At 24.3% G+C, this 19621-nt stretch overlaps 1 protein-coding gene across 6 annotated transcripts; it reads right to left on the reverse strand.

Moving 5' to 3' along the window:
* Positions 1-753: 753 nt before the first annotated feature.
* On the reverse strand, positions 754-17689 carry LOC112598043 (anoctamin-1). Of its 6 annotated transcripts, none has more exons than XM_025344366.1 (18): positions 17675-17689; positions 17146-17205; positions 11709-11849; positions 9532-9789; positions 8946-9109; positions 8701-8869; positions 5911-6143; positions 5683-5840; positions 5389-5618; positions 5158-5325; positions 2745-2948; positions 2580-2677; positions 2349-2521; positions 2076-2281; positions 1838-2016; positions 1662-1767; positions 1471-1606; positions 1096-1151 (listed from the first exon to the last, which is right to left on the reverse strand). In XM_025344366.1, the coding sequence occupies exons 3-18, from the start codon at positions 11847-11849 to the stop codon at positions 1096-1098; spliced, it is 2679 nt and encodes an 892-aa protein (XP_025200151.1). In that variant the 5' UTR covers positions 17146-17205; positions 17675-17689. The 6 variants fall into 6 exon arrangements, with proteins under 6 accessions (XP_025200147.1, XP_025200152.1, XP_025200151.1 ...); XM_025344363.1 differs by lacking the exon at positions 17675-17689 and adding an exon at positions 16872-17062 and having other exon boundaries at positions 17146-17275; XM_025344364.1 differs by lacking the exons at positions 17146-17205; positions 17675-17689 and adding exons at positions 16872-16992; positions 17064-17120.
* Positions 17690-19621: the final 1932 nt, after the last annotated feature.

Here is a 19621-nt window from a genome sequence, read left to right on the forward strand (position 1 = left end):
AAATTTTAAAAATGTACGAATTATAATAATTAATAAAAAATATTTATAAATTATGTAAAAAAAAAAAAATAAAAAATAAAAAACACAAATTATTATACTAACAATTATTGTTTTATATGGTCTATACTAGTTTTTTCCTGTATAATTATGATCGATTCTAAATTAAAGTACATTCATGTTTCACTGAGGTAATTTTAATCATTAACTATCATTAACACTAAGCATATAAAAAACATATCCCTGAAATTCCTTTTATAAATATAAAAAAATATTTAAAATAATATAAATAACAAATATACCTATCTATTTTGGAACTTGATTATTGTTGCTTTTGATTAGGTTTGTAAAATAGGTATGAATTTGAAATTATAATTATATACAAAATAATGATAAACAAAAAACATATTAACATGATAAAATATATTTTCAAATATTATATGAGGTATTTACTATTTACCCTTTTTCTTTAAATAGATGACATACTAGAATATCCTTCATGTAAGATATAATAGTAATACAGAGATATTTATTGTGAATATAGAAATTTTAGATTTAAAATTAGATCGCCGATGTTAGGTCACCTAGTTCTAGAGTGATAACAAACAAGTAAGTCTATTTTTAATGAGGATCTTTGGTTATTATAATTACTAACATTTTTTTGTATTATATGAATGTAAATTATAAAAGTTAAATAATTAATTAATACAAGCATGTTTGTGGATTTGTGCATAAAAAATGTTAATGATTACTAAGTAAAATTGCAAAATGCTTTATATTTAATACTAAAAACCATGAACACAAGAGAATGACTAAAATTAGCGTTCAGCGATGCCCAACCTGTGTCCAATTATTAAGTTAAAACAAAATATTTAAAAAATACCATTATTTTCATATGTTTAATTTTTTTTTTTATTATAGTGGCTCATTTACTTAGTATTTTACTATTTTGGTCTGCTGAAAACAAAAAAAAGGTTGGGCCTCACTTACTTAGATAGTTGGTATAATAAATATATTAATATATAGAGTCCGGTTAAACCGAACATCATTTTTAACAATAAATAAGAAGGTCTTCAAGACCTTTTAGAAGTACTGGTCTTATAAGCTTTGTGGTGAATTGATGCCGTGCAACATGCCATCCATGTGTTCAATTTCTGAAAGGTAAAGAAGACAGTTCATTAAGTTTTCAGTTAGATTAATGGTTTTTATTGTTGTTTTGAAGAGAACACACAAACACAATCAAATAAGAAAACAAAACCAACATAACAGTGTTCAAATGTTATATTGTTTAAAATAAAAATGATTATAAATATTAAAATATAATTAAAATAAATAAAGTAACATACGAGTATGGTACATGGTATGGTTTAACAAAAAAATTGAACTATATTAATAAATAATAGATAATATAAATTAGTATATTGGATATGTGCTGTGTATTCCTTCGTGGTTACAAAACTTTTTCTTTTATGCCTGCTGCTTTTTTCGCCTCATTCTTAATTATCATTTGAGTAGTAAGGTAAGATTCTCGTTTAATCCTGTCGCTGAGGGTATTTGGAACATCTGGTATCAACCATTGAACTGCTACTTTTACTAATGATACAATATTCTGAAAAACTAATAGATTAGAACACGATAAAATTATATTAATAATTTTTACTTACTTGAAATATAACAATGAATGTGAGACGTGCAACAAGCACTTCATAATAAAATGTTGGTCTTTCATACTTTTGTGGGGACCATGGTGGATTTCTATAGTCTTTATACCTATGCAATGATATAAATATTACGGTGAATCTTAAAAATGTCTTTAGAAAAAATTGAGCAGCATATTTACCGGCAATAAGTAACATTAGCATACGATGATGACAATGGAGCGACTCCTTTTTCAAAGTCTTTGGTATCAAAATAAGCTAAAGTATTGTTTAAAAAACCCTTATCTGTGTTGTCTTCACTCACTAAACTTATGTAAACCATACGAGGTATATAATTGGAAGAAAATGCTATTATAAATGCCTATAAAGCATAATTTACTATTAATAAACTAAATTAATTTATTAGAATAAAATACTAACATTTGTGATAACTGCTAACTTTCCCAAAATATCCAATACTCGATACCATACACCAATATTAGGCACTCTATGAGGAATTGGTCGACGGAAATATTTCAAAAACTTTTTTGCATCTAACCTCATTTCAAACACATTGTTTAACAATGCAAAGAAAGGACCCAGTGGAAATGCAGTAACAAATAATGTTACAAAACCATATTGCATAACTAAAAATGTATAAGTACATTCAATATTAATATAACTAATTGGTTAAATGTTTTTTCAAAATATTACCCATCTCTAAATATTCTGGAAAGAGACCTCTTGGTCCCCAATCCAAAAGTCTATAATCTTCAATCCATGGTTTTTTAATAGCTGTAGCCAAATCTTCCTCTTCGGATGTTGATTTCAGATTATCTAAGCGACCTGTGTTCTCAGTCAATGAATTGAACCAATTTAAACCCACACTATAATTAAAACAATTTTAGTTTTTGACTTTTGATCAAAAAACAAATAAAATTTTACGGAATTATCATTTCAACAACAGTGTTTAATGCTTGTTGCCCAACCATTATAATGAATAACTGGATGCTTAATTCCATGAGACATCCACCTGGACTACACTAAAATCATAATGATCATTGAATATTATTGATCAAGTATAGTTAAATAATTATGTGTATATCTTACTTCTTCTTGTCGAAGACCGAATATACGCAAATATTTAGCTGGATAACCAACATTTTTGCCTTTTAAAAAAGCTATATAAATTATTGATGTATAATAATTTACAAATTGGAAGAGGTAAATTTTTATTGTTAAAGATTCATCAAATTCGGTTTGTGTGCGTAGTAGTTCCATTTCAGTCAAATAAATGGCAACTTTATCATAAACCTAAACAATACTATACTATATTAACAAATAAAAAAGTTTTTTTTTTATTATTAGAATATTTAAAATATTAAAAACAAGCCAAATCTGTTTAACGCAATAAAAGTTTAAATTTAAAAAATTTTAACAAAAAAAATATACATTTATAAAAAGCCTAATTTATGTTTTTACAGATTTCATATAATAATATTATTATTGTAAAATATAATAATTTAATTTTCGCTCAACATTAATTTAAAACTAGATCAATCTAAAAAAAACTTTATTGCATTTTTGTATAAGGTGAAAAAAGTATAAACTTGCTCTGTTTTATAGTAAGGTAATAAAGTAATTAATTAGAATATATATTGTGTTAAATTTAAATTAAAAAAAAGTCATTGTATATAATATAAAACAGTATTAAGCAGAAGTGATCAACCTATATTTCTGAGGATATATCTTATAATATATTGATACTGCTATTATTGATTTATACTAAATTTTGAATGGAACACTAAATGTATTAATTTTACAACTATGGTTTTTTTTCTGTATACGTACTATATATATACACAATAAGTAGTCAAAAAATGTTTCGATTTTTATTTAATTATGTGATGATTTTAGATAACAAACTGGATCTAAGTCTGCATTTTAGAGAGATTAAAATCGAAAATTTTCAGTGTTTTTTCAAAATTATTTAAAAAAGTAAGAAAAGATTAAAGAAAATTAGACATTTTTATGCAAACCCAGTTACTAACAAAATTGATTTTGATTTTTGGTGCAACATAAAAAAATAACTTTGAATAGTTATTATTTTTACAGAATGGTTTATGTTAGAGTTTCCTATATATTGTATAATTTTTATTCTTTTTGGGCTATTTATAGATATTTGAAATTTTCCTTTTTTTTATAAATATTAGTAAAAAAATATTCATAGGGGAAAAATACTTGAAAATTAATCATAATTGTTTTCAGAAGTTGTTCAATTACTAATTTAAAAATATCAAAAATTTGTAGTTAACATTTTTTATTTATTGACAATTTAAATTATTATTTGAACTAAATTACATAAAAACTAAAAAATGTTATTTAAGAGGACATAATACTTGAATGTATATTATTAAACTTTATTTACACAAATATAATTTTTAGTATTTTCAATATTTTTTAATTTATAAACAAGTAATTTATGAGGAACATTGTATTAAAATTTTAAGCATTTTTTACATAGTGATAATTTATTTATCAGTATAGAAAAAACTACAAAAAATTTAAAATGTCTATAAGTAATTTAAAAAATTTCAAAATATTTTGAAAATTTTTGTTACAAATAAAAATATAATCGTTTAATGAAATTTTTCAGAATCTACATTAATTTTTTAATTACAAAAAAATATCAAAAACTGTTTGAGAAATAACTGTGTTACAGGTATCATAAAAAATTTAGTTACAAATGCTCATAAAAAATTAATTTGACTGTTTTTGAGCTTTTATTTAATCAAAATTTAAAAACTTCTTAAGAAACTCTTCTACAATTATTGATATTTTTTAATTGGTTAATATATACTTATGAGGGAATTACGTACAACAATTTCAAGTTTTTTTCAAAAAGAAAACTCTAATTTTCCAATTTGGTACTCAAAACTACCTTCAAAGTTGAAAATTACATATTTTGCATAAACATAAAAGTAAAAAAAAACCACATCAGTGTAAAATGAATCTATTCATCGCTCAGAATCCAAAAAATTTAACAATTTCAAATGCTTATGCCAAAGTTATTTGAGGAGTAGTTATTATATTATGTATGAATCTAATGAAGAAATATAGAAAATGATATTTAACTATTTTTAAATTTATAGTAATGTATATTTTGAATAACAACAAAAAATTAGATTAATTTTATTAAAGATTAATCGAGGTTACTTAAATAGTAAATATTCTCATTTTTCTATCAATTTGTTTTAGTTTTTTATAACTATTTTGATAAGTACAGAACATATTTTTTGCTTCTGACTTCTCTCCTTTCAAAAAAAGTATCAAATGAATACAATTATCTACTAGAAACCACTCTCAAAGTTGAATATAAAAATATTTGTACTGCTTAAAATGTAATGTTACACAAAACAATAATAAAATTAGTATTTAAATATTTCTTTTTTCTTTTTAGGAATATTCTATTTCTTTGGCTCCTAGATCCTAGTTATATTATTTAAAAAATATAGATACTTACAAGATTTAATAATTGAATGCAAACCAAATTAATGATAGCTGCTGTAGTTGGAATAAATATATTGCTATAAGTACTCATCCAATCAGATTGATTTGTAAGACTAAGTGATGCTAAGACAGACATGCGATATAGTACAACTCCAAACACAGCAGCAATGGCAACTACAATCTTAAAAACAAAGGTTAATTTAAAGATTAATTAATAAATTAATACCAGCTTAATGAACCTTACTAATAGTAAAAGAACAGAAATGCTAAATAATGTTGCAGGAATTTTTTTCCAGAGAGGCACAGTTGGTTCAATATTTCCTGTGATTATGTTTACTTTAGTATGATTAGATCCAGATAGACGTGCCAAGTATTGTGGCCTTGGATGTTCAGCTTCAAAAGTGAATCCTGTTAATCCCCAGCGATGTGTAATAGTAGCTGAATATCGTTTCCACAGTTCAAGAAAAAGAGTAGCTTAAAAATGGAATATATTTTAGTTAATAATATTTAAATTATTAAATAATATATAGGAACTAACCCCAAATAGACATTAGAAAGGCAAATATCACAGTCAGGTCGTTGTCAAATAAATATGTTAACCTCGCATAAAAACAGGTGTTAGAAAGTTCCCAATAATCACAAGTACGGTCACACAATGGGCACATTATTGTATCTGTTGCATTACAAATATCAGAACTAAACCAACATTTTAATTTAATATATAAAAATTAAATTCAATATACCACAATAAACAATATGAAATTACCTAAATCTATTATTAGGAAAAGTGAAAATACCATAGAAAAATACAATTAAACCCAAAATAGCAGCTGGAATTAACAGATGTGTGTAGAATCCTAACCATGTGAAGTAAAATGCATATTTTACACCCAAATACTCTTTAATCTGATCAATGGGCTGTTTACGGATCCATTTACTCATCATAGCCCATTCAACATACAGCTGGTGGCGTAATGAATTTTCAGTAGTATATTCTCCCTAAAAAAGGAAATTATATTTATTTATCTTTCAATTGATAAAAGTTTTAAATACCTACCTATGCACAATTTGTCACAAGTTAGCTTTAATAAAAAAAAATAAAAATATTCTATAAAATTGAGTCTACCAAAGATTATTAAATTTTACAAGATCAACTTAATATTTTTAATGAATAGACCCATCATCTGGGCTTATTCTTTAACCTTAATAAATACTAAGTAATTTCTGTTTATAGGGCTTGATTTCCTATATATTTGTCTAATAATCTACTATTCTTCCAACCTTTAAGCAAAGCTTATACCACTTCTTATAGACACAAATATTTATTATACTGGATTTTTCGTGTCATTGAAATATTACAGATTAATTATAAAATGTAAATTATTTTTCCTTTTTCTTCTATTCTATTGTTAATATGGATTTTACAGCAACCTTTAATATTATTATACCAAACTTTACTGTTTTAGCGTTAAAAAAAAAAAAAAAAACTTATAAAATAAATTTTAATACTTAATATAATTTTATACGGAAGTATGAAATAAATTCAATGATTTAAACTATTTTAATAATATTTAAATTTTAACTCTGATTACTATTATTGTTGAATGGATCTAAATAAATAGTCATTATTCTTGATTATAAAAATATGTTAGAGTTTAATTTAATGAATAATATATTGCATCAAGACATGATTAATCATAAAGAACTAAAATCCAAAAAAAAAAAAAAAAACTACAACATTATACATATTATAAAAACCATCAAAGGAAAATAATTTTATTAGATATATTTAAATATTTAATTTTATGTAAATATAAATATAATGTAGTTTATTTTGATGTAAAAGACAAATTTAGTTTAAATTTAACAAAATTAAAACTTTAAAAATTAAAATTTTATTCTTTAAACATAGATTTTTTAAATTATCAACATTATTAAATTAAAATATATACAAATATATGTAAAGTAAAGCATATTAAAAAATATCAATAATACATATTTTTCTTCATTGACAACAAGGTAAAATACTATTTAATTAATATTATTCTAACAATAATAATATATACTATATATATGACCTATACTCTATAGTATCATAAATTTATAATTTTTTTTTTTTGAAAACTATTTTTCCTATAAGCTTTTTTGGGAATCCAGCCATATATTAGTTGAATATCATACTCATTTTCCTAACCTCTGCCCATCTGAATCATTTTGTTTAAATTAAAGTACAGTTTTAATAATGTATGAGGGTGCTATATTATTTATTAGTTACAAAATATACGGGTTCCCCTGTTTTATACAAAGCCTTAGAGTATACAGCACAGCCACACAGGTAACAATGTAGATAATAAAATAGCAATATATTCCAGATAACAATTAAATAATAAAAAATACAATAGAATAATAATAATAATAAAAGAAATAATTAAAAACAATATATTATCAAAACAAATTATCATCAAATGTGGGGTCCTCATTGGCAAGAGACATAATTTGTTTAAGAGATTCATTTTGTGAAAACTAGTGTTAAATATGAGAATATAGAAGATATTTTGAAACTAAAATGAATGTGAAAGAACTTTAAATTTATTAGAAATGGCAAAGATCAAGGTCATTTTTTTTTTTTTTTTACAAAAGCATAAATACATTTTAAATTTAACATTATTCTAAATTCAGCAAGGGTAGGCAGGTCAAGCACATTTGAAATATTGGTATAAATATAAGCTAATGAGGAATAACAAACTCAAAATAAGTAAATTTGAGTAGACAATATTAACTAGGAATCCTTTTAAAAGGATTCTAACACAAAATTAGTAAAAGCTGAGTTGTAAGTAGTTTTAGATATACTCAGTCAAAACCTATGTTGCTTTTTAAATAGGATATTAATCAACAATAGTTTAATAAAATTTAAAATTTAAACTTCAAACAACTTGGATGAGTGAGATTAAACAGAGGTAGGTTTGTGATAAACAATGTTAAAATGATCACTTGATATAGGGATATGGGCATAACAGAACTAAATTTTAAAATTGAAAGATATCTTTACCTAGAAAATGACTAAAAAGTAAAAAAAAAGGGAGTACGCTATAATTGAACATAACTAATAAATAAATGCATTAGACAGACCATCAGAATCAATAGTTTCAACACCACACAAACTAAAAAAAATTATTTAAATAAGATAAACTTGCAAAGAGTAAAACATACAATCATGTATCCTCCATCAAAATATAGACAAATGTATCTAAATTTAAAAATTGTACACTAATCTTATTATTAATTTAAAAAAAAAAAATTATATATATCATATGATTTTTATACCTGATTGAGCAAAACTGTAATAAAAGTTATCAAGGTAAAAAGAAATATTATTTAAATAGATCAAACATTGATAAACTTAAGTCCCCTTATTTTATTTTTATTTTGTACACTAAAGAAAAAAATATAGAAGATAATATTTTATTTAAAAAAATAAAAATATGAAGGTCTTTTGCTAAATAAATTTGATAAAAAATTTAAACTAAATACTAAGTTTTTGAAATATTGTACTTACATCATGTAAAGGATAAGCAGCTCTATAAACACCTCCATCTAAAAGACACTGAATTCCAACACAATTAATATCTGCTTGATCTTTTCCCCAGCTAACTCTGTTTAGAATGAAATCTATAACTAATGTTCGAACTTCGGCAGAAAAAAATTCTGGATCATCCTCATTAAACCTAATATTAAAATATAAAATTATATACATATTATGAAATATAAATGTGGTTAAAATAATGATATCTAAAGACTGACAAATAACTTTTTTCCCGCGAATACTCTGCTGTCAGGATGTACTTAGTTGGTACAAATGGTCCTGGATCAATAGTAACAAAAATTCTTATTACGCGACCAATAATTTTTTTTATCTTCTCTATTAGATCAAAACCCTTTTCTGGAATATGTTCAGTCATTGGATACTAAAATACAAAAATTTATAACTCAAACATTACATGTTCATCGAGAGAATATGAGTGTACACAAACAAAAAAAAAAAAAAAAACAGTTATTTCGTACCACAGTACCATTTATAATAACTGATCAACAAATAAAGATGGAGAATAGCTAAATAGGTAAAAGTTAAAAGAGTAACCTACAGTTATATGCGTAACAGTTAAATTCTCTCAGTGAACATACTTGAAGTATACAGTACATAATGCAACACAAAGCTGTTTATTTGCATATCAATTTTTTATTTATAATTCCACAGTTCATTTACCAAAGAATCAAAGTTCTACATTAATTCTTAAATTGTTTTTAGCAAAATCTATTTTTTTTATAAATTATATATTATTAACAAACTTTTAAGTTGTTTTGAAAAATAACTTAAAACAAAATTTACCTCTTTCATGGGCATTCGCAGTTTTAATATTTCACAATATCTACGTAACACTGGTATAGGTGCATGCACTTTGACAAATGTCAACCCACCAACAACATCTTCTTCAAGAAGTAATCCTTGTTCCTTGATTCTTTCCTCAAAAGCAGATCTACGGTTCCATCCATCTATATCTACTGGAGCTTTAGCTTTGGATGATGAAACGAGTACAAAATCCACAGATATATCACCTGGTGTTGAATCAAATGTTATGCTATCCGGCTAAACAATAGAAATTCATTAGGATATATTCTATGATAATATTTAATTAAAAATATGTAGTGCATTATTTGTTTTTCTCTTCAAATCATAGTAACATAGATAATTTGTGTTAAGCAGAACCAATATTATTAGCTTTAATATTAAACAAAATTATTATAAAACTTAAATTAAAGAATATTATCTATATTTGAACTTTGACTTTTTTTTATAATATTTAAATTTGTCTGTAATACACAAGTATTTTTAAATTTTAATATTCTAAATACTCATAACCAGGGCTCGGGACTTTATGTGCTTAAAATCTTAAAAATATGCGCATACATATGCACCAAAAAATATCAAAATATGCGCTTTAATATGCATTTATTTTTAATTAAAAAATACATACTTATTCAAATTTAATTTAAAAAAAAAACATATCTTGTATATATGACTAAAAATGTATATTTTATACATGCTATATTAATAAAATAAAATGTAAAAACTGTTGAATTGGAGGTCTTTGGATTTTTCAACACTCAGCATCATCTATACCTAGCAATTATAATTTTTATGTATTAAAAAATAATCATTTTATAATTCTAATTATGTACTTACTTGCGTTACACTGGATTATCAAATGTTTTTTTATGTTCTCGACTTTGAAAGACCTTCTATTATTTGTAAGTAAAGTTTTATAGGCGGAAAATGATCTTTCTACGTTTACCGATGTGATGGGAGCATATTTAAAATATGTCAGATCATTAATATCTAAGTCTTCTGGTAAGTCTGGTAAGAAAATACATTATCCCCAAATTCCGAAATAAAACTTTTTAACCGACTAACTTGTGTTTTTTTTTCTTTTGGCATATTATAACACAAATACGAGCACTAATAAATACAAAATAACGAATACAAATACGAACACGACAACGATTGACGATATATGCATTGACACGATAACGATCGTAGTCCGTCGGGCGTCGATCACTGTGTACTGGCAAACAAAATAATACTGTAAATGTAAAAAACAGATTAAATAATAATAATATTGTCTTCAGAGCTATAAATAAAATGGGTTCCCCATAACGCTATTGATTATCGCCTTATCGGTATTATTGCTGACAAAATCATGTAGATAAAATTGATTAATTTACTAAAAATATGATTTAAGAAAAAAATAATCAAAAATAATTTTAAAATATGCAATAAAAATCAATAAATATTAAAAATATGCATTTGTAGAAAAAAATTCCAAAATATGCAAACATATGCACAATAAACTTTTAAACTTTAACTCCAAACACCACAACACAAATTTGTATCGGATCAGTTTTATTTTATTTACGTCCCGAACAAATATGCAAATGCATAAAGTCCCGAGCCCTGCTCATAACTTTCTTATAAATTGGAATATCACAGACAATTTTACATAAGTTAACAATGTATAATGTTTACAATATAAAAATACAACAGATAATATTTTTACATTAAGTTTTATAAAATGAATAGGTAAATTTAGGTTTAATCAGTTCAGTTTGGTGGCATGGTATGACGCGATGGTTGGCCTTAGTCACTAATGTGTTCTGAGGTCAAGCATCAACTAGTGTTGATAGCTCTCAAATGGGTGACCACCTGGATTCTTAGTGATGAATCCATGGCGCACACATATACACACACGTATTCCAACCCTATATAAACAAAAACCTTACATAAAAAAAATCTACTGCTCCTTTCCTCAGCTAATAGCCTTAGTTCCCGGGCTTAAAATAAGATCAATAATAAAAAAAAAATTCACTCTCATATTAAAGCCAATAATACAAGATTGGTTTTAATGGACGCCAAATTGCTGTTGTATGTAGGTTAAATAGAAGAAACAAATAGTGCAAAGAACATATTCTAAAGAATTAAATTAAATTTTTATTATACTATACAAATACCCTTATGTGTCGAGCAGCTTCTGGAGAGTTGTTTATCAGATCTTGAGAGCTAAGATATAAAGACATACGAGATAATTCTAGGTCATCTTTATACATCCTGGTAGTCTCCATAGAGGCAGTCTCAGCCTCAGAATCACTCATCTATAACCACGATTAAAAGTATATTTTACAAATTAACTAAAAATGTACACATTTTAAATAAGTTTTAAATTAAATATTATTTTAATAGTATTATTAATTTGAATACTGATAATTTGGGCCTAGATTTCAATACAAAGTGCGTTACTTTTTTGGTGTTCTAAGAGAATGCATTCCAAGCACATTTGTTTTATATAACAGACACTTTAAAAGTAAACAAACTTTTAATTTGTATTTTTAGGTTATTTTTATTAATTTTATTGCATATATTAATTCATTGTACAAGCTTTTAGTATGTATTAAGAGATCAAAACTATTAAGCAAATAAAAAAATATTGTTTTTTAAATATTTGCTTTAATATAGTTTTTAGGTATTTTTCATCTGTACTTAATCTTAATTATACTATATTATTTAATTGCAATAACACTTTTATCTATCTCCATTAATTATTGGATGTGATCATAGAATACTATAGTATTCTATGATGTGATCTAGGATTCAAACAAATAACAACTAATCGGCCAGTTTGAGATACATAACAATTTCCATAACTTATATTTATTAGATCTAGTTCACTAGATTTAAAAATAAAAATGTTCAGTATTTTTATAAATAATCAGTAAAAACTAACAAAATAGCAGAAAAATATAATAGTTCTTAAAAAAATTGATTTGGTATTTTGCTGAACTTAATTCATAAAACAATAATTAGTTTTATAAAAATTTAAATTTTCACTTAAAGTTTATATATTAACATTTTTTAAACATGGAATAATTTTTTTATGTATTTCGGATCTTTTTGAATAACTTATAAGTATTTTAAATTTTTAAATTTTGAAAAGGGCAGTGGCAACGCAATATCTTTTTTAGGGCAGGCCAAAGAGAGCCCAACATGTATTATGGCAGACACAGTCTCGTGGTAGTAACACAAATGGAGGGAGAGGGAGCAATAGTAGCATCCACAATCTAGACTTCCCAATCTTGTACCCTTTACATCTAAGTATGGTACCTTTGTAATAAAATATTATTCAAATCTGTAATCTAATCTTTTAACATTCTAAATTCTTGTTTTGCTCTACTGGGACTCAATGGACACTAGGCATTTTGGAGCACTAGTTAGGTTAGTTATTATGAGATACATATTTAAAAAGAAAAATAATAATAACTAATATATATTTTTTTAATTTAATTTAAATAATACTATAATTATAGTACATATTTATTTCAAAATATAATAATACATTAGCAAACTACAACCAGGTAAAAATATAAAATATATTAATAGTTATATAATACATATTATACAACTGTGTAACTTAATCGTCATAATTGAGCAGTTATTTTAAAATGATTTTACAACTATTATGGAAATTTGAAAAAGTTTCAATAATTATAATATTTATTGATAATACAATATCTAGTCATTTATCTTAACTTTTTTCTATTGATATAAAACTTAAATTTGATAAATTATTGTCTAGCAAAAAATTCTTTAAATAATTTTTTATTTATTTCATATACAAAAAAGAATATTCAAGGGCAGTTAAGGATATAGATATAATTATGGCAATGAAATAAAGTTTAAACATTTTAGTAAAAACTATGAAAAAAACATCAGTTACTTTAAATTTAAACTTTTCTTCATATTAATTGATTTTTTGATTATTTTTAATTCTGCTTTTAAAAATCTAAATCACTCAAAAAATGATTTGCCAGAGGCACAATAAAATCATAATCTAAAAAAATGTATATCCTTTGGATTAAAGGCACTTATTTTACATAAAATATTAAAATTATGACTATATGACATAAGCGCCAAAAGTATCATTTTATATTTTGATCTTATAAAAAACTGTCAATAATATATATACAAATAAATATAATTTTAATTAATTGATTGATTTTTTAATCCAACCTTCTTCACATATTCCATCCTAATATTTCTTCCATTGTACAATTATATCTCTTGGTACACTTCAATGACACATTACTGCTGGCCATTTCTCGTAAAAATCTATATTTTTAATCTTTAAAATAAAATGCACGCAACACCTTTATTACAGTAATAGTTTTTGTAAAATTCATTTTAACAAATGACGCTTACAAGAATGCTTACGAAATAAGTATTAATAATAACTTGTATAACATAAAACTGCTCACACACTCTCTATGTGACAATCTATTATAATCAAATAATAAATTTGTCGATTAAGATTAAATGTTATGAGTTTTTGAACAACATACTAAGTTCTAAATTTAATATATATTTTTTTTTAATATAATTTTTGCATACAAGTGTCCACTATTGTAAGGTATACAAATATTTTTCTGATAGATAAATATTTAAAAACATTATAGAAAGATGTAATTGTTTTAATTTTAACTTTTAAATCAGTAATTTAAAGGATATATTTCATATACTCATTTCTATATGTATACACAATACAACTTAAATAGTTTAATTAAACAATGTAAATACAATTTTAATAAAACATTATATTATTTATACATTAGAATTCTTTAAATTTATATTTCAATTAATAAGTATTATTTATGAAACAGATAAAAGTTGCCATTCTATTTGAATGGATACCTTTTTCAAATGAATAAAATAATGTTTTATAAATAACTAAGAGTTTATTAATTAAAAATTAGTTAAATGATATTATTTTGTTTTAACATATTGACTGTATAAGTTTACTGAGCCTTTTTGCAGTTTTCACATTAATGCATACATATAATAGTAATAATTTCTAATGAATAGAAATTATTCTTATGCGGTCATTTTTATGAACAATCAAATTTATTTTAGCTACTTATATAAATAATACTTAAACAATTTCTTTCAAATAAATATTTGTTACCAAATAGAGATAACCACATTGTTAAATAACCATGAGGATGTTTATTGGCATAAAAACAGTGTATTAATATAGTTAAAAGTATTTTGATAAATTTCATTATATTGAAAATTAGAATGATATTCTTATTTTAGATAGGTAGTTAATTATTATTAATTCTAAATTGTTAAAAAAAAGTGAAGTTTAGGGTATACTATAAATTTACAAAAATTGTATTAAAACTTTTAAAAAGTGATAGAATATTTAAAAATAGTTCCATCATTTTGATTGATTATATGAATAATTTATTTATGGATAAGTAAGTAAATTAATAAATATTATTAATTTTTATAACAAGCACACTAAATTTATTAATGGTTATTTATATTATTTATAATGATAAAGCTATAATTCTGTTAATTTAATGCATTAAAATTTCAAAAACAATACCTAATAAATAATAATATTTATTTTCCAACTAAAAATTTTACATTTTGTAATACAATTGAATTAACAGAAGTTGGTCACTTCCGAGCCATTGGCTGTGAGGAAATGTGAGTTTATAAATAATTAATTAATTAATGATATAAGTTAAACAATGAATAATATGTGAAAAAGCATAAATAATAATAAAACAGTTATGATTTAAGACTTAACAATATTGGTTTTGGGAATTTAAATAAAATAGATACCAAGATAAAAGAGAAAATAGAACATAGAACCTAATAATGCGGTTTTACAGTAATAAGAAATGACAGTATAATGTTTAATGTAGGTACTTGTATAAACTTATGTTAAGCTACATAATATAAATAATGGCAGAGATAATTTTTTTTAAATAATGAAAATAGTAAAAGTTTTGAGGGCTAATTTTAAATTTAACACAACCATTTACAAATACATAGTCTGGCCCTGATTGTGCAAAACAAGTTTTAAATTTAGGAATAGTTAAATTAGTATTGAGCTTATAACGAGTATAATGAGAACGATTTGGTAATTTAATGGAATTTTTATGCTTAAATAATAAGGTGTAATCAAACAATAAATGAAGCGAAGTAATGCAAAATATTTATAATTTTCTATATAGTACATTTATAGCAAATAGTCTTGGCTTGTTGAATAGGTATTTAATTAAAGAGTTTAATGTGGACTAAAGTTTATTTATGTGAGTTTGATAAGCAGAATCCCTAAAAACAATTCTATATGTAACCATATAGATTGTATAACATTTATTTAAGTTTATTATTCAAGATATTTTTAAGATTTTTACACACATAAAAAAATGTTTTTAATTGTTAACTTATCGATATGTACATTTTATTTTAAACAATTATCAATATGCAGACATGAGTATTAAATTTTATTTGTCTTAAAAATAGCTGGGAAATCACTTTCACAGTTTTTGCTGTCTTGCTTACAAGATTCATTATGTAAAATAAACTTTTTAATTTCCAAATATGTATAATGTTTTTAATTTTAAATTATAAGAATTTAGATTTATCATAATTAATTTGAAGTGAATTATTATCAAACCAAGTTTTAACTGTGTCAAAACCAGTGTTTACTATGCTTTCAATATTATTTTGACAGTAGCTGCTAAAAAGAATAACAGTATCATCAGTAAAATAAAATATTTTTCCACAGCCAATATTTTGATTTAATAGCCCACTTAAGTAAGTAATAAAAAGTTAGGGGCCTAGGACTGTTCCTTAGAGAATTGAATAATTCACAGATAATTCAATACTAAATACATTATTAACCATATTAGTAAAAAATGTGCTGCAAGTATATACAAAATTCATAATTTAAAAATCTCAAGAGTAAAATATTTTTAAATCAAAGATATTTTTAATTAAGCACATCATACTTACAATATTTACATAACCAATATGAAAAATAATTCATATAATTGGTGGAAAAGTATTAAAAATTAAATAAAAATAAAATCTAATAAATCAAATATTTATTAGGCAATACCTTTTTAAACTTTGTGTTAAAGAAGCTATGTTTAATAATAAGTAGATTAAAAATACATTTTTCTAACAATTCACAGCTCTAGCTATGACCATTCAATATTGTACAAGTAAAAATGAATTATTAAATGTAATAAACTGTGACAAAATGTAGAATATTTTATATATATTAAACACAAAATTAAGAAAACAAATTACTGATAAATACTTACATACTGGATATCCAAAGGTGAATCATTGACTAAAATAGAATGTAATGTAATCAAAATATTCTAGCTCATTGAATATGTTTGATGGTCAGTAAAAATCCCCTCCAGCGTACAATTAAAATGACTATAACACAAGCATATTGCATATAGCATACACACATGCACTAAGTTAATCAAGGACAGCAAAATACATACTGCAATATTTAAATACCAATAATAAAACAACTTAAAACTCCAATATTAAGCTCAAAAGTTAAAAGACATTTGAGGTACATACTATTGAAAATGTGTAATGGAAGATTATCAACAACTAACTGATTGCACTAATTATCTGAAACTAAAAACCAAAATTAACGAGTTTTTACATTATCTGTTTGAGTAACTGAGCTATTGCGACATTATACAATTAACAAAACTAAGTTTAACTCAATGCATTGGTCTAAAAAAAAAAAAACATATGGTTGAAAAAACAAAAATCGATTAAAAGTAAAGGCAGTAAATACTAACTATTTTTTTCTTAAATATTAATAATAATTATATCATATTATTATTATACATTCGAATGCCCAAGTCGAGACAAACTATAGTTGAAAGTTGAAACGGAACGATTTTAATTTTTTACCGATAGTGATTTGAGAATAGTGATAATTGTCAATTGATAAGTTTATCAAATTTTGTTTTGTAGATTAAGATTTTAACATGTAAATATTATGTAAATTGTAATTTGATACCACAGAACTATATTGCTCTGTGTTAGATACAGACCATTGAGTAAGTATTAGATTTGTGTCATAGGTTATACTCACTCACTGTCGTAGGGCATTAAGACATAGATGATCCATACACCAATACCATCAATATCTGATTCTATGATTATATATATACAATATACAACCTACTAACCTACTATAAAGTAATATTTATTACTTAATAGTTAATACAAAGTCTATAGAGTTTTACTAGAGTTTAAATGTTTTATCACAATTAATATAATAGGTAAATAAAGTAAAATTATTATAATAAATAATTATATAGTATCATTTTATCATTATGTATTTTGTTCTCTAGTTTAGATAACTTGAATAAAAATTATTCAATTTTACAATATGCTAACACTTATATAGGTATAATGGATTCAGGCGCGGATCTAGAACATATTTACGGGGGAAGGGGGGCATTTAAATGAAATTTTAGCCTAAGTCCGATAAAAACATTGTACATACTATGTAAGCTAATAAGTAAATATTATTATTTAAATCCCAGTTTATCAGTACAATAAAATAAATAAAATAATTAGATAAGTAATATAAATGGTTTAATTAATAATATTACGTAATATATAATTAATAATAATATATAACAAATATTAAAAAATGATCACAGAACAAAATCATTTCGTCTTTTAGATTTGGCAAATTCGTAAATTACTTCTTCACAGTTAATACTAATATTTCTATAGCAATTAAGCAATGCAAGTCCATTTAAGCGCCAAGGTTAGACATTTTATTGCATCAAACAAGTTTAAATATTCGATTAGATTAGATTTGCTTTTGACGGCGACCGATAAAACGGGCACGATCGAAACGCTAACGGTAATACATTTTATCGGCTGTCGAATAGATATAGAAAATTCACGTTATGGGGGCAATGGGCCATCTTGCCCCCTGAATGGATTAGTTTGCTTTATCATTGATTATAGAATTCTATAATCAATGCTTATTAAAATTTTGGATTAGACATAAGTAGGGCTAAGTCGGTTAGATTATATGCAACAGCATGTTGTTTATACAACTTCTGATTATTGCTTTGTACCTAGTAATGCCCACGAATCATCTCATGATGAGATTAACAATGGTGCTTTTATATTGTATATTTGAATAAAATTAATATTAATGTCTATTTCGACCCATAAAAACGCGAAAATGCATGTTCTAGTTATGTTACATTTCGTTACTATAGTCGAGTCACGAAAATCAGCGTTGTCTGTCATGCGCCAAGCGGTAGATTTTCTTACGTGATTATCAAATCATTAAACTAAAAACCTTTTTTTTACACATAACTAGAGCGCGACAGTAAAGTATTTTGAACCAATGACTAACACAGTAAATACGAAGATCAGGTCGTGGGGGCCAACGCTCATATTTTGTGCCTCCGACTAAAGAAGTTATTATCGTGTGACCAGAGGCGTATTTAAGGGAGTCGTGCGACCCGTATCTCCCCCATTCACCGTATTTCATATTTTTTTTTATTACCGAGAATATTAGCCTTTTGGTTAACTGATGGCTCGCAAACCTTTTTATCTGACAATCTTTTTTTTCTTTGCTTTCTATGCTTTTGGCCCGCTTGATTTTTTTTTTCTTTTTGGTAGTATATTTGGTAAAATTTTTGACAGTGTGTGCCTCCCTTCCTAAAAACAATTCTGGATACGCCTGTATGACAATATGAATTAACACACTGTTTATAAATACCTATACGAGTATAAGAGCATATTAAGGTTTAACAAAAGCTCATTCAGTTTTAAAAATTCAAGACATCATATAATTTTTTATGTACATTTGAACAGCATAAATAGTTAATAATACTATTTTATTAATTTTAAAAAGTATGATTTTTTTTTTTTTTTTTGAGTGAATATTTCATAGTTTTTGGCGTATATAATATTAATTGCATATTATAAATTCTAGCTCTCTCTAGACATAAGTATTGATTTAACGTTTTATAGTTGACATAAATATAATCTATTACTTTATTAA

Source organism: Melanaphis sacchari, unplaced genomic scaffold, assembly GCF_002803265.2.
Source record: "Melanaphis sacchari strain LSU unplaced genomic scaffold, SCAv2.0 Contig44_pilon_pilon, whole genome shotgun sequence".
NCBI classification, from domain to species: Eukaryota; Metazoa; Arthropoda; class Insecta; order Hemiptera; family Aphididae; genus Melanaphis; species Melanaphis sacchari.

Excerpts from the sequence above, each read along its gene's own strand:
- LOC112598043 (XM_025344362.1), bottom strand. Across the intron at positions 2,522-2,579 it reads GTTGTTGAAATGATAATTCC|TGTGGGTTTAAATTGGTTCA; the intron begins GTAAAATTTTAT and ends TTTTAATTATAG. Across the intron at positions 1,152-1,470 it reads TGAGGCGAAAAAAGCAGCAG|AAATTGAACACATGGATGGC; the intron begins GCATAAAAGAAA and ends TTTACCTTTCAG.